Below are 21539 nucleotides of genomic sequence, written 5' to 3'. Positions count from 1 at the left end.
AATTCATCTATTACCTTTTTGAATACATTTATAACTCTGACACATGAAGTGTTCTGTGGCAATCACTTCTGCAATTTACTTACGCATATTTATTTGTTAGAGGTGTTTCTAAAGCAGGTGCCTGATAATTTAATGGAGTACCACTTCATTCTTGTGTTTGTGGAAACAGTGGATATATTCCCTTTCATCCCGTGTATGCCATTTATCATTTATAGATCTCTGTCAAGTCCTGTTGTTTCTTCTACAAGCAGAAGAATCAGCTAGTCAATTTAATCTCCCTTTGTGTATCAGTTGTTCATTACTCCTGGCCGTGCTGATCTTCCCCAACAGTGCCTTTGCTGAGCCCCCTGTGTTAACTTTGGGAACAGACCAGAATGACACACCGTATTCGGAATGCAGTGGATTTATGTCGTGGCAAAATTATGATTTCTGTCTTGCATTCTATTCTTCTCTCACCCTTTGTTTTCCTTTTGACCACTAATAAACACAAAGCAAGCATTTTCAAAGGACAGAAACCGAAAAAACCTGCTCCAGATTACACATAGGTTTTTTTTATTGTGTGATGCTTGTTAATTAGAGCCAATTATTACATTTATCGTGAGAAATGATTATACTGTCTGCATTGTCTTGCAATTAATGATTTTCACCTTCAGTTTTGTCAGCCAGCCTCACAGTTTTGCAAGATTTTTCTGCAGTCCTTCACGGGCAGTTCCTGATCTCATTGTCTGGAGTCATCAGCAAACTCTGTCACTTGCACAGGTCTGATTTTTTTTCAGATGATGTATGAGTACAGTTCTCAGCACAAGCTTCAGTGCAGAGCTCTGCAATACTTGCCTGGTAGCCTCCAGTACTTTTGAGAAACATCCATTTATTATTATCCTCTGACTTCTATTTTTAAGCTGCCAATAATCCATGAAGAGCCATCCTCCTTACCCCTAAGCTCTCTTTAAGAGCTTTCAGGAGATCTCTTTAATAGCTTTAAGATCCAGCTCTGCCCTGTCTGCATCCCAGCTACCTCCTGCCGCAGAGCACAGTGTGCAGGAGGTCCTAGACCGGCCATTCCTTGTGCCAGCACGCTGACAGACAGTAGGTACCGCAGCTTGTGCCCAAGCTGCATGCCCCAGTTTCCTTTCTGTGGAAACCAGGGCAAAGGAGAGAAGGAGGAGAGGACTGGTGCTTGCTTTGTTCTCACCCCATATGGACGTGGGATGCAGCTAGACCTGGCGTGTGTGAAGCATTCCCATCAAGCAGGCATTGCCTGCACCTAGCAGAGCACCCTTGTGCTGTTGTCAGAGCTCATGCAGATGAGTAAGATGTGACCTCTTCTTACTAAAGCTGCACTGACTTGCTTCCATTATAGTGTATTTATTTACTTACTAATGCCCCTCCTTCGATCATTTTGCTTGATACAGGAATGACACTTCCTAGCCTCTGCTTTCTTGAGTGCTCTCTCCCCACTCCAAGCCCCATTTTAAGAAATCAGTCACATTTGTCACCTTGCATGTTTTTTATAAGGGCAATTTAAGCAATAAGCTGTGCATCACAGTTAGTAGTACAGCAGTTCTCTATTAAAGTTACTTTACAACTTATGGATGGATGCCATCTGATCTTGATGATTTATTACTATTCATTTTACTGTATTTTTTTCCTAACCTTTGTTCTATACACGCTTCAGTCTGAAACTAATTCTCTCACTCTCTGAAGAAGCAAGTGCTGAGCCTCCCTGGACTCCTTTATGGAGAGCACTGATGCAAAGGTTTTATTTAACTTTTCTGCTGTGGCCTGATCTTTATGAGACATTTCATTTTTATCTGATCATCTCTTGGCCCCGTGGATGTTCTGGCAGGTTTCCAGCTTGTGATGTGTTTGAAAGGGTTTGATTATTAGTTTTTATGACTTTAGCATGAAGATTTGCCCAATGATTTTACATTTAACTTTGCATAATTGTGTTCTCTCTCAGTCTTGTCCCGGCATGACTTCAGGACATCCAGAGGGCTTTTGGGAGGGTGTCTTCCCACTTCCCTCGAGGTCCTTGGCACGAAGGGTCAGGATAGAGAGGAGGTTTGTCCCTTTCAAATCTGTGTTTGAACATGATGCTGCTTTAATCTTTCCACAAGTTGGTGAGTTGTTTTGTGGCATCTCTAAATGCCTTTCATATTCGTAGTGCTTCCCTTCATCACTTTCCCAATAGAGTTAAATATTTATCTTTCAGATGAAAGGGAAACTTCGGAAGTAGATTGTATAAACTGGTATGAGAGGAAGACATGTCTTGGCTGACTTCTTCTGAACGCTAGGCTTTGCATGACAGCTTGAGCAAAGTCTTGATTTCTGAGGCATTGTGGTCCAAGAGAACTGCTGCAGCATGTGGAGTATAGTAGTATTTTTGCTGATGAACCACTGCAAATGACAATGATCCCTTGCATAATGTGTATAAAATGATACCCAATTAGTACCATTTCTGCCTAACGATAACTTTCTCTGATGAACGTAAAAAGAATATTTATTGTCGTGTACATTATCATTGTTTACTATTGAATGAAGTATTCAAAAAGAATTTTGGTAAAGGCATAATTATGTATTTTCTCATTTAAATTGTGATTTGCATCTTTCAGAATGCAAATGCAAACCAGAAGAGAGTATTTGGTATCAGCGTTCTATTAACTGCATAATTAACTGTTAATTGCAGCAGATACTTGGGGCTTTTTTTGCTGTTAATGTGCTTGGAATTGTAGGGTTACATAACTGAGTGATTATTAGGTTGGATTTTAACACAAGTTTTCTGTTACTGACTGGGCGTTGAAGCTCTTCCTTTGCAATAATTCTTGCAAATGAAGCTGTTGCCCGTTCCTTTGCAAACACAGGCATATAGCAGGGGAAGGCTTAGATGGAAACTTTAAAGCATCTCTAAACTCCTTAGTGTCAATTACCTGGGGTTGTATTCTCCAGGAACATCAGGAGGACTTTCTTAGCAGAAAACTTCACTTTTCAGAACCAGCTCCTTTAAGATGAATTTAAAAAAGGGCAAAGTTGTGTGCTCGGCTAGCCACGTCTGTCAAGCTGTTTTAACTTAAGGTGAGCTTCCTTGTCCACCAGCATTCAGCATTGGTTCTCCTCAGGAACACATGGCAGGAAGGATAAGGGAGCACCTGCCTGCCTCTGTATAAAAGAGTGTGTACCTGGGCAAGAGCTGCACAAGGCGCTTCAGTGGTATCAGTTGAAGTACCTGGGAAGGTGGAGTGTGCTGAGGTAATGGCACTTTCTGTTTTCCCCTTTTTCCCACGGACCTGGTAAGAAGCAGTGGTTTCCAGCAGCAGAACAGAGCCAAGGGCTGTGATGTTGTAACCTGGCCAGGGTGCACCGCAGCTTGTGTAAGGCAGGAGGATGGTTGGCTGAGGCAGTCAGCTTTATGCTGCCTGTAGGCTAGTGCTTCCCTGATTGAACCACCTGATTCCCAGCCTGCATTTATCCATGGTCAGTTTAGCCACTTGCAGGGGAATAGTTGGATTTCCCATCCCTTACAGCTTAGGGAGAGCATTGGCTGCCTCATGGTTAGGAGAAAGTCACTGGTGGTGCTAAAGTTGGAGTGTTTGGTTGTTGTAGTTTTTCTTGGCTCACTGCCAAAGTTAGAGGGAACATGAGCATACCTCAGATTTCTCTGTAGTTAAAACTGATGACAAAACTACCATTAATTTTGAGAGTGTTATGTGCCTGCATTTGCCATTGATGCAAGATAACATATTTTTTCCTTCCTGAGTGGAAGGCTCTAAAGCTTTAAGGGTTGAAGGCAGTATGTTGAAGGAAATATGTTTTTCTCTCTTTCTGCTGGGGCTTGCAGAGTGAGCAGAGGCTGGAAAGTGCTGAATAAGTTCCGAATGAAAATTCATGATTGAATTTTGTCTGAATTCTGCATGTATTTTGTCTTGGATTTCGATCAGTGCAATAACTTAATGATGCTGCTCCAGCACTGCTGACTTTGGTTGCATTTATAATGGCCTCAAGATGGGAAACAGGTGTCTGGGCACAGTCCATTGAGCAGAATGATGCACAGTATGTTTCTCAGTGTTACCACACACAAAGCAGTGCAGTGATATCCCCTTTATGTTGAAGAATAGGTTCAATTTTTGCTACGTAGTCTCATGTTCTTCCACTGTTTATTACAACGGAGTTGAAGTAAAACAGTCCATCAAGGAACAGTAAGTTGCTGTTATAATAATATGCTTCTTTTCATCTTACCCCAAGAATCTCAAAACTTTTTCCAGAGAAGTGAACCCCTCCTAAAGCAGGTAAGATTGTTCAGGATACAGGCTTTTCTAATGAGATGTCATGAGCAGCTGAACGGGGGACTCTGTGATACTGTGTCCCTGGTCTTTTTCCCAATTATCTGCAGTTCGCCTGCCTTGCCAGAAGGGTGTCTGATGATGTTTCGCTCCTCTCTGCCAAACCCCTTCTGGCATAGTGGAAAGCATACCTTGCTTTCTGATGGTTCCAAACTTGTTTAAATTTCTAGGCTTTTTGCAAGTTTTCTTGTTGGATGTCTTTTGTTTGTTTGTTTGCTTGCTTTTGTTACAGCATGAAACTGTTTTAGGCTAGCAAGAAAAGGCTGTTGATTATAAAACTGGAAATAGTTGTTACAGGGAATAGAAGTAAAATCAGGAAGCACAAAGTGTGTCTGTGACACAAAAGTGTATCTTTGCTACAAGCGTTACTTGTTCTTTTCCCAAGTCTTTTCTGGACTGCAAAGGCCAGAGGACTAACTCAGCTGCCTGCTTGTTCCTTTGAGGTGCTGTAAAAGAGGATGTCTTTGCCCAGTTTTTCTCAGCTTTATCAGCATGCCAGTTGAGTACTGATGAATCTTCAAAACACCCACCGCAGATTCCCTGTTCTTCTTTTCCCTGGCTGGGAAGGCATGCAGTGGATTTGAATAGTATCAGTGAGAAGGTCTATAAAACATGGTTTGGTTTGGGGCTGAGTTTTGCCTTTGAGTGAGTATTTTTTGATGTATGGGTTTCTCTGTTTGGTTACAGAGTTACAGTCTCCATACTCAATGAGCTTTACAGTACCGAACTTCATGATGACTTCATAAATTACGATACATGTATTCATAACAAGCTGTGTCTGTACAGCATGCCGGTATTTTCATGAGTCTTGTTGTGGCTGTTGGGTATCTGCAAAGATCACACAAAGATATTTATGAGACATGTGGCTAGTTTGGTTTTTAGGATGCCTTGAGTAAACCTGTGAGTTCCTCCTCCTCACTGTGACTGCTCAAAGCCTGTGTCTTTGCTGAAACTGGGTGGCTCATCCCATGGCAATTTGGGGCACCTGTCTGGTTTTGTGCCAGCTGCTCAAGTCATTTACCTTGTCACTTGCCTCTATGCAAAAGCGCAGTTGCTTGCATGGAATAGGGGAGCAGAAGGAGTGCTGGGTTGGTTTGCCATGTTCTCCTTCACATGTTCAGCTCTCTCTGAGTAGCTGTTGAGGATGAAACAAGCTTTTGTGTTGGGCTGGTACCGTGACAGCCTGGGCTTAGGACAGGATAGAGTGGAAAAATATTGAGGCAAGTAGTTGGGACTTTCTTGATTAGGTACAAATGTATTTGCTGCGGTTCATTGGAACAAATCCAACAACAGCAGCACGCTGCTCTTCTGCCAGGGCTCTTGCCATGCTGTTGGGATTTCGGCAGCCGGAGTACCTGCCCTGTCTTCCTCCAGTGAAAAGGAGGGGAAGGATGCTGCCCTCTGGTTCCAGCAGGGATGTGGTGAGCCATTTAGTGACCAGTTAGCGAAGGAGATTGGTGGTGAGAGAAGCTCTGCACAGGCAGATTGAAATTGCAGTAGATGAGGAGAATTGCTGTGGTTGTGTGTGGCCGCTCTCGCTTCCCCTACTGCTGAGGCCACCAGAGAGGTCAGGCAGGATGTGATCCCAGCATTACATTAAGCCTGTAAGGAGACACTCGGGGAACTTAAGATGGATTAACTTAAGGTGTAAAGTTTAAATCATATTATTATGAAGGAGGATTAAGCTAAACTGAGCTAATGACACCACTTTTGAATGAGTAGCCACACAGCAGATTCAGAGCTTTGATTCCATGCCTTTTATTACTTAAATGTACTTACCTTCTTAAATATCCTCATAAAGATACATGCTCTTATATTCCAGATCTTCACGCTCTGCGTTTTCTATGTTAAGGAGTGAATATCCTGTGTAAGGCGTAGATCTGTTATTTTTTTTTCTTAAATAAGTAAATATATGTATTTTTTTAAGTGGGGCAGCACAGAACTCTACCTCACTTTCTCCACATGACTGTAATGGCATTTGTGATGACTTGGTGGTCTTTATTCTTAGATAAGGCATTCGGTAAGGAAGAAATAGCATAGCTCGTGTTATATCGACATGCCCCAAATTGAGTATTCCCTACCAATCTCAATAAATGAGCTGTTTCTATGGCTTTATTTTGTTGTTATTCTCATGGTATTAGGACACTTAATGTTAGCATCTGAATTTTCCAATGGCTCTGCACTCTCTTATTTTACACTGTGTGGCTTAAAATCTAGTGCAAGGTTGAATACTGTAAGCTCCCACAAAGTGCTTATCTTACATTAAACAGTCATAAATTGACATAATTCCTAGTTAGCAACAACTTCTAAATAAGTAATAAATCAACTGATTTTCAGGAAGGAAACTAATTTAAAATTACTGCTTTGGTGTACACTAAATCAACCTACTTAATAACTAACTAGTGCTGTGTATAATTTTACCTATCTTATAAAATATAATCAGGTATTTCAAGTAGATAAAGGACTAAATAGTTAAAAGGCAAACAAAAAACTGACTTTTACGAAAATTCTTCTGTTTAGGCCGTCATCGTCCATAAAAGCAAAACGATCACATGGGAAAACTTCAGCGATCAAATGTAAAATGTCACGAAATGTACAGAGCAAGAGAAAAGAAGGTCTTCAGTCAGGAGACTTCTAGGTTAGCAGCCACAGAGAGTGTTTTGCCATGCTGTTTAGTGAAAGCATATGAAACCTGAGACAAAACCTCAAAATGTTTCATTTTATTTGATGTGTGGCTTGTGGTGTCAGATGAAAGCTCTGGCACTTCCCGTGTCTGTGGAGGTCAAACGCAGGCAGCGGTGCTGAAAGCTGCGTGATGTTCTCAGGCTGGGGAGGCTGTCTTCTGTGCCCCGGGGAGGTAATAATGAGCATATTGCACTGGTCTTGCTTTGAATCCTGATACTCGATAGACTTCTGAGGTGTAAATTTTTATGTATTTATAAAATACAAATGTCCCTCTGGCTTTTGCCTTTCAACCTCAGCGTGGATCCCTGGGGAGTCTCATGGGAGAGGTCAGTCAGGAGGTACAGCATCTCCATCATAGAGCAGGATTTGGATATTTGGAGCAGAGGGAGGGGAGCAGGAGGAGAGAAATCATCCTCTGGGGGTCTTGCGGAGTCTCACCGTGTTCAGAGCAAGCAGTGGTGTTAAGAGCGCAAGTGTTGCCTGTGTGTCCTCTGCAGCAGCCCCTTGTGCCTCCAGTGCTCTGTGGAAGCAGCAGCAGTCACTGCTCTGCTGAAAGGCAGGGCCGAGTGGTATTTCAGTCAACATTCAAAGGTTATTTTCTTCCATTTGTTTACTTCCCTGCAGTCCGTGATGCATAATAAAAATAAATAAACAAGGCATTTACTACTACTATTTAAAAAAAAAATCTGGAACTTCTTAGTCCCAAGACAAGGGTGGAGCAGGGGAAAAGTGTAGAGCCCGTATAACAATGGGGAGTCCGTTTTATTGGTACGGAGGAGGAAAATAAAATCTGCTCTGGCAGTAGTGAAATGGAACACCAGGAAGATTACGTAAGTCTTTGTTTGCACACAGTATGATTCTTCTCATTCACCAGCCAATTTGTATATTTGAAAAGCCTGTTGCTTGGTTAAAATAATTAGCTGAACTTCATCCAGTTCCTCAATTATGTGAAAAAGTGTTTGAAGAAATACAGACAATTGTTGTTGAGCATTTAAAATAATAAAAAAAAAGTAGTGGTCTCTGAGCAATTATAGCACCTCATCTAAATACCCACATATATATCTTACTTTCAGAATGAGACAGGCAATTCTCAGTGACTCTTTGCTTTAACTTCTGTGGTTTGGGATAGCGTGCATAAAAGAGCAGCAAAAAAAACCCCACGCATTCTGCCTGCAGCTTGTGCTGGACAGGTTAGCCTGGGGCTGCCTATGAGAACAGAGTCAGAATCTGAAGTATACTGGAAGAAAGAAAAGTAAACTGAGAACAACTCATGTATTATTAGTATTTTACAAGTGACATTCAAAAATCTGTATCAGTGAACAATCTTACTATGCACTCCATTGTGGGCTATCTCAGATGATTATTTTGGAAAAAACGTACACAATTTTTATTATACTATAGACTTGTAGTATGAGACCACTGCAACCATTTTGTCTAATAATTCTCACTAGGAGGTCCAGTGTAACACATTAACAAGATCGTCAGTGGCTGGAAAATCATTCCCCCCTCATTTTCTTCCTGTGTGTCCTTGAAGCTAGATCTTGTGTATTTTCAGGAAAAGGATTCAGAGATTTGGAAATGGAGATTACTTGGGAAAGATTGTGTGAGTGCTGCTGGCTGATGCACTGGCTCTCCCGATAGATTTTTGACTTCAAACTCCTTAGTGCATGTGAAGGCAGTAACATGAAGTCCCACATTGTGCTTTGCTTTTGCAAAAGCACTTTCCCACTCTCCAGACCTGCCAGCTGTATCTTTGTGGCGCTGTGTTATTTGGGATGATGAGAGTCACAATGTTTTCTGCCATGGTGGAGCTGAGCAAACATAGATGATTCAGATACCTTTTAGCCACACGTGGTGGCTTTCTCTGCCAGTGGAGAGCAGGGAGACAAGGCATCTCCCTGGGGATGATAGGATCCTGGCCACATCCCCAGCTCCCTCACCTGACCTGAGCTTGGCAGCTGCAGTTTGTCTCATTGACCTCTGTGCTTGGTTTCCTGGTTGTGTCTCACTTTCCTACTGCTCAGACTGCCTTGTACCCTTTGTGTCCTCATGTGTTTATCCTCTTGTTTTTTTTCTCGCTCCAGGGAACGGATGCGCCAGTCTGCAATGTTTGAACTGTGCCAGGGGATGCATCAGATCAGTCTGCAGTTCGTTCGCTTGCAGCTCAGCTTTGAGGAGTACACCATCATGAAAGTTTTGCTGCTGCTGAGCACGGGTAAGTTAAATCCATGGTTACATGGAAATAGTTGAAAATATTCCAAATCGCAAAGAGGTGCAGTGGTTTTAACTGGTAAAATAAAAGAGCCCAGCTATTTCCAGTGGACCTGCATGGAAAGCCTGTTTATATGTCATAGGATTTATCAGCAGATCTCACTCTCCATTACCACAGGAGTTGTCCTGGTACTTCAAATAAGTGGTAGGGCAAGGGGCTTTGGTCCCCCTCTCTGTTTAGGAACAGCTGGAGTCATCCAGGCATGCCTAGAAAATGCAACTGCTGCACTGTCATGCACTCTGGAGATTTGGGATAAACCCTGACTCAGTGCTCAAAGCCACTGGTTTGGGTGACTTAACAGCACCTTCAAGATCAAAAGATGTACTGAACTGAGCACAGTAAGCCCTTTTGCAGTAGTCTGAAAGTTTAATAAATGACAGTGCAAGCTTTATTTTTCTTTCAAGTGTCACGCTTTGAGGTTTTTTAAGATAGGAAATCTCAGTGTTCATTATAGCACTACGTAGTAATTAGCAGATCAGTTGATATTCTCTTGCTAAAACTACTGAAAAACTTCCAGTCCCAGTACAATTGTATAAATACAGAGGCAGTTTGTACTTTCCCATCAGTCTTGATGAAAAAGCCAACTACCTGTAAACAAACTTTGCTGTGTATGTTCATGCTCTCTTTTGTGAGATTCACTTGGTGACCTCTCGACGAGATAATGAATTGGTCTCGTTAATCAGCACTCGTGATGTCACTTCAGTGAACTCACCAGGCAAGAATTCCCCTGGCAGAATGGGGCTGGATGATGCCCTGAGTAAGGAGAGGAGGAGCAGGAGATCCAAGGGGCTGCTCCTTGCTTTCTCTTGCAAGAAGCAGGAGGCAGGCCTGCTGGCCAGCAGGGTGCTGTCAGCAGCTGGTTAGGACATCCAGGAGTTTGCTGAATCCCCATCAGTGGCACAGGCATGGTTGTTGCAGGCAGAGTAAGGTGCCTACAAAGAGATTTGCAGCATCCAGTCAAGCTCGGGGCAGCTCCTCCAGGTGCAGTGGTGGGACGGACACTTTGACCTTGGCTGCGGTGCCGTTCCTTCTGACCTCACCCACCCCACCCAGCTAGTAGCACATTAGAGTGCTTGCCCTTGAAAGAGGACATGAAGCTGCAGTTCCCATGCCCGCTGCAGGGGATTTGGATCTGCTTACAGAAACTTCCCAGGGCTCTAAGTTTTTGGGCTTGGCTGTCTCACTTCCTCCCTCCCTCCTGCTGAAGCCATCCAGCTCCCACGTGTGGGGCAGTGCCTGCAGGGGAGAGACAGGGTCTGGCCCCAGCTCCCCTGAGGAATCGAGGGAATGTGTTCTGCTGGGGAAAGTGGGACCGTGAGGACCTGACGTCTTTCAGGAAGCAGCTCACAGCATTTATGTGCTTGGGGGATTTAGCTCTCAAACTGTTCTTGAGAGCATGTCTAGATTGGCAAGGTGGTCCTCCTACGTTTTAACCAGCCCTAAAGAGGGAGAATATTTAGAAAAAGAGCCTAAGGATATTCTAAAAATGTAGCATCCTTTCTTTAAGACAGATATTTTTAATATTATATAGGTATTATATCTCTGGTAGGCGAGATCAGCCTCACCAGTTAACTCCAGCTAGCTGGGTCTCTTTGAAATGCGCACCGCAGTCAGTAGAATGTTACTAAAAATAGTTTGTTTGAGGAGAATCAAGGTATTTATGTTGAGGGAAAGAAAGGAGAAGAAAAAGGAAATGAAGACGATGATAAAACCCAGAAAATGTCATGTGAAGAGCAGCAAACCTAGTTTCCAATGATTGCACCTTGATATAACATTATGACAGAAAACATCAGGTTCATTTTCATTTAAGTTCTTTATTGAACCCTGCGATGAGCAGAGTACAAGTTATTTTGAAACTTTCATGATGACCACATCAAGGAAGTTTCACTCCATTTACATGTGGAAGAAACCACACATTACAACTCAATTGTTTTCTTGCTCTCCACAGACCATAGATTTTGGGAACTTGCCAAAAGCATTGCTGCATGTAATAAGTAGAATCAGAAACACTGGGCAAACCTCCAGAATTTCATGTTTTGCTTGAGTTTTCTTTATTTGTGGTCTCTCTTTCTGTCTTAATAATCTGGATGGGGTGATGGTATAATAATTTTAAGACAGAACAGTAAAATATATAGTAGTAGACTAAGGAAGAGTGGCTTAAGGAGCATTTAGGAAGACAGAACTGTGTTAAAGGAACTGTAAAGCCCGTGCAAGTTATGTAGGGGCCACAGTATGCTCTAATGGCCTTACTCATCTTGACTGATGTCTCCATATTCATTTGACTTTAACTGAATTGGCACATCTGTTTCAGACAGTTGATTTATTTCTGTCAGCTGAGTAACTGAAATATTTGGCATCTACAATTCAAAATTTAAATAGAAAAGAGCAAAGGCAGTATTTCCCAAGTGGTAGGCAGGTTGGGGCTGTTACCTCCTAGGCTGCTTCTGAAGATTCCTCCTTGTGCCCCCGTAGAGCACTTGGTGGTCCCGAGTCCTTGTTGCTGACATGGTGGCAGAACTCCTCCTTGTTTTCCATTGCTAAATTGCTCTGGTTGATACTGGTGATAGAAGATAACAAGTGCTTTTTCTTAAGGCCTCTGCTTGAGCACTTTAGGTGGTTGTTATGTGCTTATTATGTGATTACAGTGAGACAGAAGGCAGTTTACAGGATTTCAAAGAGAAGGGGATGGATGAACAAGACAATTTCTGTCAAGATGTTAAATCAGAGTAAGCTAAATTGAAAGATCACCCCTTCTTCTTTTTTAATAAGTAACTTCACATTCACTGTACTCTGACATAGCTTTCCAACTCTCTTAGAAAATAAGCTCACTCCTGTACAGTGTAGCATTTTGTTTTTTCTTCTGTAGAATAACATTTAGAGTATAGAAATATTCGATGGTTAAGCAATACTCAGTCAATCCAGGTATTAAAACATGAAAACATTTTCTGTGATGTTGTAAATAACCTCTTCAGGAGTTTCCTAGAGATATGATCAGTAAGTAAGTCATGTTTCTTTGCAGAGCCCCCTAGAGTGCTGAAGTACTTACAGCCTGTAAAGAAACTTTGTATTTGCTTTTGTAATTAGCCACCTGCAGTAGAAAGTGCCAAAACTCCACTTTTAGCCCCTTTGTGAAATGATTCCTTTGGCAGATGACAACTTTGATAGGACAGGAGAAATGCTTCCATTAAAGGCTGCAACTGTGTCTTGATCAAACCCTGGGTCAGCATGCCTATTTGGGAAAGAGTCTTGTTACACACGGAATAAAGACCCTCTGTTCTAGGTGTTATGCAGATGCTTACTATCGTTCAAAGAAATGTTAGATGTTACTTGATGTCAGTTGTCCTAGCATTTCTGCACATAACAGCTGTAATTCTGTATTCCTTCCCCTCCTCTCTGAAGTGTGGGAAATCATTCAAGAATGATAAATCACATCTTCAGATTCTAAAGACGTGTTCATGATACATCTGCCTTTCTCTGTGTGTGTGGTTGGGTTTGTATTAAAAACAGTTTCAGCACAAGGATAGCATGTGTCATATTTCTGAGATGTTATCTTGTCCTCTGCCTCAGCCATACAGTCTGCACTCACGGATCTGGAGAGGAAGAGAGGATGCTTGAATCACTTGAAAATCTGTATGTTGATTGATTCTATAGCAGTGTCTGTAAAATTATGGATGTTACTTATAAGGTTTAATTCTTTCATCCATTGACTAGTGTAACTTTTTAAGTATGCACAGCAGAAGAATTAAGCAATACAGTTAATATTAATGTAAGACTGTCTTTTTAATGACAGTTCCCAAGGATGGTCTCAAAAGCCAAGCTGCATTTGAAGAAATGAGGGCAAATTACATTAAAGAACTAAAGAAGATGGTAACTAAATGTCCAAGTAACTCTGGGCAAAGCTGGCAGAGATTCTACCAACTGACTAAACTTCTTGACTCCATGCATGATGTAAGTATAACTCCTCAAGGAGTGCAGACAAGTTAAGCAAAATTCTCTCCGTTAAGGTAAACTTGTAGTTTTTAATTGTGCTAACTCACAGGGACAAAAAAAAAAAAACATAGAAAAGGAGAAAAAAGAAACCACAGCACATTTTTAAAGAAATGTCTGAGAAAAGTTGTTAACAGTCAAATTTAAGGACAATTGCCAAGTAAAATAAGAGAACACAAGTCATTAAGAGCTGGGTCCTGCTGCCTTCTTCTCTTTTAAATGGTTGTATGTGCTCCAATGATTCCCTTAAGATCAGAGGCTCTTCAACTGCAAAAATGATGTTAGCTGTGGTCCTCAGTTAGTCACAGTGCAAGCGCACCATGCAGGGTATCTGCGGTCACTCCTCGATGAAAGGTACCGCTTAGTGAGCTGTGCTGATAAATGTTGGATTAATTTGCTGATCTTTTACAGCAGTTTTTTTGTTGTTGTTTTTCTTTTTTTAATAACAATGACTTTAAAAGATATTTTAAGACTTTGGAGCCATCTTGGTTATTTGAAGCTTTAACTGGGTTTTTTCAAGTATAAAATTCACTGTGTTGTTAGGTTGTTCTTTCTGTCCTGTCTCATTCCAGTGCTGGGTTTTTGTTCCGCATGCATCAGGTGTGAGATGTCATGCATGACAATAGGAAACTAAAAGTTTAGTCCCAAAACACCCAGGCTGTGCGTGCCTCAACTCTGAACAACTCAGAATGGTTGTGGTAAGTGCCTGGTGCACAGGAACAGCTCATGATTTCAGAGTAGGTGTCTGTAACTCTGGGATGGGAATAAGCTGGTTCTGGCTGATGGAGTGGTAAGTGCAGCAGTTTGGCTCTCTGGGCCCTCTGAGCAGCAGCAGGGCTGTACCTCTGCACTCTCCATAGCAGTTTTGGGTGCCACAGAGGTTGCCGTCCCATGGGCAGGAGCTGTAACCCAGTAGCACTCGGGGATGACCTCCCAGTAACAACTGGTAAACTGCAGCAAGGACAAAAACAGTTCTGTTCCACCCCAGGCGGGCAGGAAAGTAAATGTGCTGCGTGAAGAAACTACAGCTCTTGCTTTCAGAGCCTGAATTTAAACATACTTCTTTGTACTCGACTTAAATTTCAATTTAGTAGAGACAGTACAGTACAGTGCACTTCAGGTCAAGTCTGTATAAGAGCCTGAGGTCTGTTTACAGAATGTACATATGGAATTATTTTTCAAATATTATTCTGTTGTTCATTAAAACATTGACAATCTTAGTGGGAGGCAGGGAGAGTATTATTAGTACTGCAGTAACAGCTCATTCTTCGGAGATCAGGTTTCACTTGCTCCGTGCCAGCAAAGGAAGTTGTAGTGTTTTAGTGGAAAGAAAGGGGGTGGGTGATAAAATCATTTGCAGGATGTTCACTTCTGAACCTCGGGGCAGCTCACAAACCCCTGCGTTGAGATGGTTTTCTGACCCTTTCGAGAATCGGCAGCATCTCGGGTTTGGTTTTTAGGTGGATGTGTTTGTGTGGTTAGGGTGACCGGGTGGCAGGATCACACTTGCTAAGAATGCCACAGTATCCTACAAACATTTTCCAAAACACAGCACTAACCGCTGGAAGCTGAGCTAACCAGAGGAGGAGCTCCCTCAGACTGCTCTTATGTTTTATTTAATTTTTAATTAAGATATTTTTATGTCACTTTTCTTTTAATAGAGCCATTTATTACAAAAGGACTTTATAAAAAAAGTCCTATTGTCAGCATTTCCCTCTACAAAGACCACTTGTACAGTGCTTCCTTTTCAGAGGTGTTATCTGCGATGTTCAGCAGACACTCGTTTATTTTTCCCCTTTAAAGTGGATTTTTTTGGTTTTCAGTTTTTGAAATCCATCAGAACAAATGTAGAGCAGTGATCATATTAATGAGATGTGAGACTTGCTCCTCTGCCCCCGCTCCCAGGTAGTGCAGGATTTCTCCTCTCCATCCACAGAAATGCAAATTTTCTGCTCAGTTCGTTCCTGGGGAGGAACACTTTTTCAGCTGTCACCTGTGTATTTTTAACTTACTCCATTATAATTTTAGAGGATCAGAATATATTTGGTGCTGAGCAGTCTGAGTGGAGCTGAAGTCCCATGTTTGTATGCTGCTGCAGCTACAGCAATGGCATTTACAGAACAAGCCCAAAGGGATTTGTGTACTGTTGATGCTTATTCAGTCCCCCTGCTGCCTCCAGCTTTTCCATCAGAGCAGAGCAGCTTCTCGCCATTGTGGAGTTCACTTTACCTGAGTGCGGCAGCCAGGAATAAAGGAATACTGCTGCTTTGCACCTTCACGCTTCCTTTTATCGACCTGATTTTTAAATAGTCTTTCTGAGGGCTACGTGAAATAAACCATGTGGGAATATCAGGTTACAGTCTGCTTGGCTTATATAACATGAAGAAGGAAAAAAAAAAAACAACAAAAAACAATATGGTTTTACATCGCTCCGCATTCTAAATTGCTCAGCCACAGAGTGAACATATGTGCAGGTAAGAAAGTGCCAGGGTGGGGAAAAAGAAGAGTTTTCAAGAAGGCCAGGTAGGCACTGAAGTATTTGAAAAAATCAGCAGCTTTACTTAACAATCCGTAAAGCCTCTGAGCACCAAAGCAAAACCCAAAAAGCTAAGAGATGGAAATCCATCCGTAGCAGACAAGGCAAACGTGGGTTCATGCCCATGCGTCACAGTGCACTGCAGCACTCTGTATCTGCGTGGTGCTGCGTGGAAGCAGTGGCTGCTGTGGCAGCAGGTGCTAGGAGACTGCGTCAGCACAGTCGCATGGCGTGCCCCCTACTCTGCCTCGGCGAGACAGCGGAGGTGAGCTGGTTGCCACATCCTTGCATGGCAGCATGGGTAGCTTCTAGGAGCACTGTGGGAAGCAATACAATCCACAGATTTCCTTCATGTCGGGGTGGTATTTTTTCTCTTATGTCTGGCCTGCTTTCCTCATCTCATGACAGCATTACATGCTGAGAGCCACCATGTCGCAGGGACAGCCCACGTCTGCCCAGGAGGGAAATGTTTCAGCCTCGTGCCCAGGGACGGGCCTGGGCATTTCAGTGCGAGGTACACGTGGTGCCTGGTCATAGGTAAACTGCACTGTGTGATCAGGCAAACGGCACGCAGGAACATTAGAAACAGATGTACTGCACATGGTATCGAAAACTTCATTTGGAGCCTCCTCAGCATCTCCTGTTGGCTTTGGCAGGAAGCGCTGTATCTCGTATGGCAAGCCTCATTTCATATACAGAGCTTAGGGTATGGTTAGGCGGTTTGCAGAACAAAAGCTGAGTTTGGTTTCAATCTGGCTGATACTAAACAGACATCGAGTTAAGAGGGCTTTTGTTATGATGCCATGACATTAAACCCTAATGTGAACCTTCCCCTTGCTTTGGCAAGCCAGCGCTTTGCTCTGTCATTTGCTTGTTGATATTTTCTGCCAAACAAAAATAAATTCTTTAAGGCTCATGCTGCTGAATAATTAATTTTTTATGGTTCCTGAAGGGAATACTTTATAGCTGAGGTGGATCTTTCCGTAGGCTGAGAGAGCCAGGATTACACTCGCTGAAAAAGCTGACAGTGGGAAGAAGGCGCAACTCCTCCAGGGGCAGATCTGCAGGGCATGCTGCAGTGGATGCAAATGTGCTTCTGCATGTACTTGGTCCTGCAAATGCAGAGCTGCAGATGGGCCCCTCAGCTGTTGCCAGCACCTCTGGGTGCACTCACTGCTGCTCTTGATGCGCCAAGGCTGTGTCCCACTGCTGATGAGCTGTGTAGTTCCAGCGCCTGAATTCTGTGGGGAGGCATTTCTTTGTGCACAGAGGCAATATTAACCCCTCATCCCTCTGCAGTCACTGCAGAAACTACAGCCATGTAGGCCTGTGTGTCTTGTAGTAGTTAATATGTGTCTGTGAAGTGAGAAATCAGATCACAGCTCCCTAACGCAGACAGTGGGCTGCTCTGAAGCTCATCGTGCGCCCTTTGCCGTGGTTGGGTATCCTTTGTTACAGTACAAGGTGTTTGCTGGAGGACAGCTGAGCTCCCCATTCCCTACAGAACAAGGCAAGCTTGGCCCAAGGCTTACCCGGGCCAAGGGCTCAGGACACTTTATTGGTGTGTGCCTCTGGGTTTGTATGCATCCTCTGAGTATAGAAATTGAGTTCAGCTCAGGTTCCTCCATGGTATGTCCAGCTGTCAAGAACAAGGCTAACTGCAGTGCTGTGGTTTCTGCGTGCGTATGTTTGTGAAGGGGGTTCCTGAATGAGATAAATGCACTTGTCCAGGCAGAACTGGGTTCCCTGTTTGTTCTGGTTAGATACTTCTAGTGCCTAATCCAGATGCTTTTTATCATTTTTTTTATTCCATGCTGCCATGAGGTAAATACATGGCATGGCTGGATTCAGAGGCTACCTTGCTTGGACTTGCCTCTTTTCCCTGTGTTCTGTGGGAAGCTTCACTCTTTGCCTTACAGTCCCAAATTCCATAGGGAAGGAATGGAGCATCCAGGAAGTATCCACTGAGGCTACACTTACCTCTGAGTAGCTGCCTGAGCCATCCTGGAGTTCAGTGCTCAGCTTCCTGATGCCCTCAGGGGAATCTCTGAGTTGCATCCTGGGAATTCCGTAGGACTGGGAGCAAAAGGGGCTATGGTTGTAATGGAATAGCCAAGACTTGGCTGGCAATGGTTTTCCTTGGTAGTTCTGAGGCAGAGTATCCACTGCATGCAAGGGAGCTGCGTCCTGCCAGCGCACCACTCCAGCTCCATAGGACACAGGCACAAACTCATTCCGTTAAGTCCATAAGAAAAGGTTTTGGAGTGTCATTTTGGTGTGAGAATGCTGAAGTTTTGTCAATGATAGCTGCAGCTAATAATAGCAAAAAGTTACTTGGCATTGCATTGTTACCCTACTGCTGCCTTAATTGCCTATCAGGAGGCTTCATTGCAGACATGCTCCTGACAGAGCAGTGCCCATGGACTTCCACACCATGCACACAGATCATGGGAGATTCCCATGTGAGAAAACAGGTTTAACACAGGAGCGTGTACCCCTACACGAGAGACCACTCCAGGCACTTCTGGCAGCACTGAGCATACTGTGAGTGCCGAAATGAAAGCGATGGTTTTGCTGTAAAGAAATTTTGCAAGTGATCAAAGGTCATGGTAACTGTATTAACTTTAGGGACTTCATTAAGAGATTCATTTTTCTAATTATGAAGAGCAGAATGGGTGGAAAAAGTCCATTTAATAGAAAACCCCACCCTAATAACAGAAAATGAATGTTGATTATTCGTCCTCTTTCCCAGAGGTGTTTAATACAGCATACAGATCTAAAGATTGATTAAGACAAAATTAGAGGACTACTGGGAGGGCTGCAGCCTTGATAATGTTTAAAAGTTCCATGGGCAGTGATGAGAGAAGAATGAACAGTTATGGACAGATGTGGTGAAGAGTTCCAGCCCACAGGTTACCCCCTGCCTGCAGAAGTCTATGCAGCAGTCTTTTTGGTGTAGAAAGATTATGAGGCAAATGTGGAGGTTTTAGCTTGTGTTATCTTTCTCATTTAGAGACCACTTGTAACCTATGCTGGATCAGTCACTGTCACCATGAGGACAGAGCTTGTATCTTCAAAAAGAAAGCAAGCTTTTAATTTTCTTACTGGAGAGGGAACTTCTCTTCTAATGCAAAGGTCTAGATAAATTACTGACCACTCGTAAATCAAGTGAATTGGTGTACCACAGTATTGGATGAATGCTGCTTGTGTTGCAGAGGCAGAACTCAGACTTCAAAACTAACAGTGCCTGTGGAACCTGAATTTCTCATTCCTTTGTCCCGAGGCTGCTGGACTGCATTTGAACACATGAGAACTGTATGCAGAGAAGAGCGCTGCTCAGTTCTCAGCCTTCCTTCTCCCTCCCATCAGTTATTTCAGCAGCCTTTGCTAGCTGACCTTACCATAGTGTTTACATTTTAGTGCTTCTGATTCTCCTATGTTGATTCCTTTAAATATATATATATAAAATACTAGTACCAGGCCCCCAAACAAGGCAGCTTTTAAAGCTAGTTATTCTGACAATAGCACAGCAGTCCTTGTTACGCATGTGGTACTTGTGCTTCAACTCTGAGCTCTGGATGCTGTTGCTGTATTACCGTGATTGGCTGTTGTTGAATATGTTAAAGTTGATAGCTTGGCTTAAGAAAGGAATAAGAGGGCCAAACATTTGAGAAGACTGACTTGGTACAGAATATATTAATCTTAAGTCTCCAAAACCAAGTAGTTTTAGAGTTCTAGATAATTTTTTTTTTTACTTGCGGGGTAAATTTAACCTCTCTTCTCCCCTGTGGTGGCACTCATGATGTGCTCTGTTATGACAGCAGATATGATCACCTCCTGTGTTTTCCCTACTGGACTGTTACCTCATTTGTTGTATAGAACAGATTATGCTCTCTTCATAAATGTTGATATTTTCAAGTTCCCTTTTATTCTGCATGTCCACATAGTCAGGTATACTTAATACAACTAAAAGCTAGCTATGAAGGCAGAATTAATAGTTTCTAAGTATACTTCTCTGTGATACCTAGCTCACTGCATTTGAAGTCATTACTTCAAAAAAAAAAAAAAAACCAAAAAAACACAAAACTGTAAGATTGGCCTAATGAGGCAGGAATTAGCTTAAATTTTGCAGCAGGTGAGCCACTAGCATGGCATGGATGGTTGGGTGGCAAGGGCTGGCAGAGATGCCCCAGCCTCCTCTTCTGTTCAGGGATGCACGAGTACTTGTGCTCAGTGTCCAGGCAGGGCTTGGTTTGTAAGGGCTGGTTTGCTGAGGTGCTGCTGTTTGATGGCAGAGGCAATAGGATGGTGGCTGTACGCCAAATGTTTCCTTCACTTCATTTTTGTGTGCATTCAATATATTTTCTGCATCAGGTGTAAGCACGAACAATCTCCTCCTAAAGGCTGGAGTTAAACTTTAGAACATCAGCATTTTTTCCTTGAAAACCAAATTCTGTCTATGCTACTTATTTAGCTTGCATCTGTTTTAATGTATTAGCATTACCTCATGACATGCCAGATGATCAGGAGTGAACTAAGCAATGGCAAACAGACTCTTGTAGTGCTCAACAGCAGCAAGGCACGCGTCTCAGTGATCCCAGCACTTCCTCGATGTTCATAAATTGCTTATATGTTTGCAAGAACAGCTGTGAAAGTCCAGAAAATAACTAGTATGGTACGGTGCTGCAGGAGGGCAGTCCAGCGTTGCCTGTATGTGGTTATTTTTCAGCCTTGCTGGAGTACGCTTTTATTTCCTACCTCTTTAACTGAGTCTTTACCGCAGAGTACAACTCTGCGTGTTCAGAACTGAAACAACAAACTTGTATTTGATAATGGCACCAGCAGAAATGTGTAAATCTTTTGTAAGGGCAGAAGGCACCAAAGTTGAATGTGCATAATTTTTGACTTTTTAAACAGCAGTTTGCAATTTTGTGTGGAGACAGACAAAAAAAATTTTAACTCATGTAGCATGGTCCATATTCCTGTAAGGATGCAAAATGAAGCTCTGAGACTGACAAATGAGAAGAACAAAACTTGAGACACGGTAGAATCCAAACTAAATTTATTGGTGCTTTTAAGACATGCAGTTTTTTTTTCTCCACAAACCAGAAAGCTGATGGTATCTGTATGCTATTTAGGATTTTAACTTGCAGCCCTCTCCCAGATGGGAGGACTGTGATAGGGTTTCATTGGTGAAAACTTCTGCCAGCTAAAGGATCGCTGCTGCTGAGCCTAAGGTGCAAGTTGATTCTGTGGCGGTCCCACATTTAGCAACTCAGTACTTGAGGTATTATAGAAGTTTCCTTCTCTGTCATTGGGAGACTCCTTAGAAATTTTTATCTCATCTTTCAAGTTACACACATCATGCTTAGTGTGCTATTACCAAAAATAGAGAACTTTATTTCTGAAAAGAACTAATACTTCCATAAATAGTGCCTCTGGAAGTTTAATGAGAAGAAAACAAAAAGTGTGGCTGGTGCCTGTGTGTACTACAAATGTATCTACATATGAATACAAATGTTTTATCTGCTGAACGCTTCCATGTTGAGCTGGGATGTAAAGATACTGTAGGTTATGACTGACCTTTTCCCTGAGGGCAGAAGGCTTTATTTTCATAGACGTGTGGAGCACCACTAGTTCTCATAGAGGCCAGTTACCTCTTAGTGAAATGAAAAGTGTAATAATGTTGAAAAAACAGCTCTGTGGTGATAATGCAGTTTCC

The 21539-nt window shown here is 42.6% G+C and overlaps 1 protein-coding gene across 2 annotated transcripts in view; it reads left to right on the top strand.

Annotated features, from left to right (window-relative positions):
* Positions 1 to 21539, top strand: part of NR3C2 (nuclear receptor subfamily 3 group C member 2) — a 199315-nt gene that overhangs the window by 173906 nt on the left and 3870 nt on the right. For both annotated transcript variants that reach the window (XM_021396391.1, XM_021396390.1), the window contains exons 7-8: positions 9107 to 9237; positions 13085 to 13242. In XM_021396391.1, coding sequence (XP_021252066.1) covers positions 9107 to 9237; positions 13085 to 13242 — 289 coding nt within the window. The remainder of the gene's footprint in view (positions 1 to 9106; positions 9238 to 13084; positions 13243 to 21539) is intronic.

The sequence above is a fragment of the Numida meleagris genome, chromosome 4 (assembly GCF_002078875.1).
Source record: "Numida meleagris isolate 19003 breed g44 Domestic line chromosome 4, NumMel1.0, whole genome shotgun sequence".
NCBI classification, from domain to species: domain Eukaryota; kingdom Metazoa; phylum Chordata; class Aves; order Galliformes; family Numididae; genus Numida; species Numida meleagris.
Note: the sequence above shows the minus strand (reverse complement) of the source record. Positions and strands in the feature narration are given on the sequence as shown.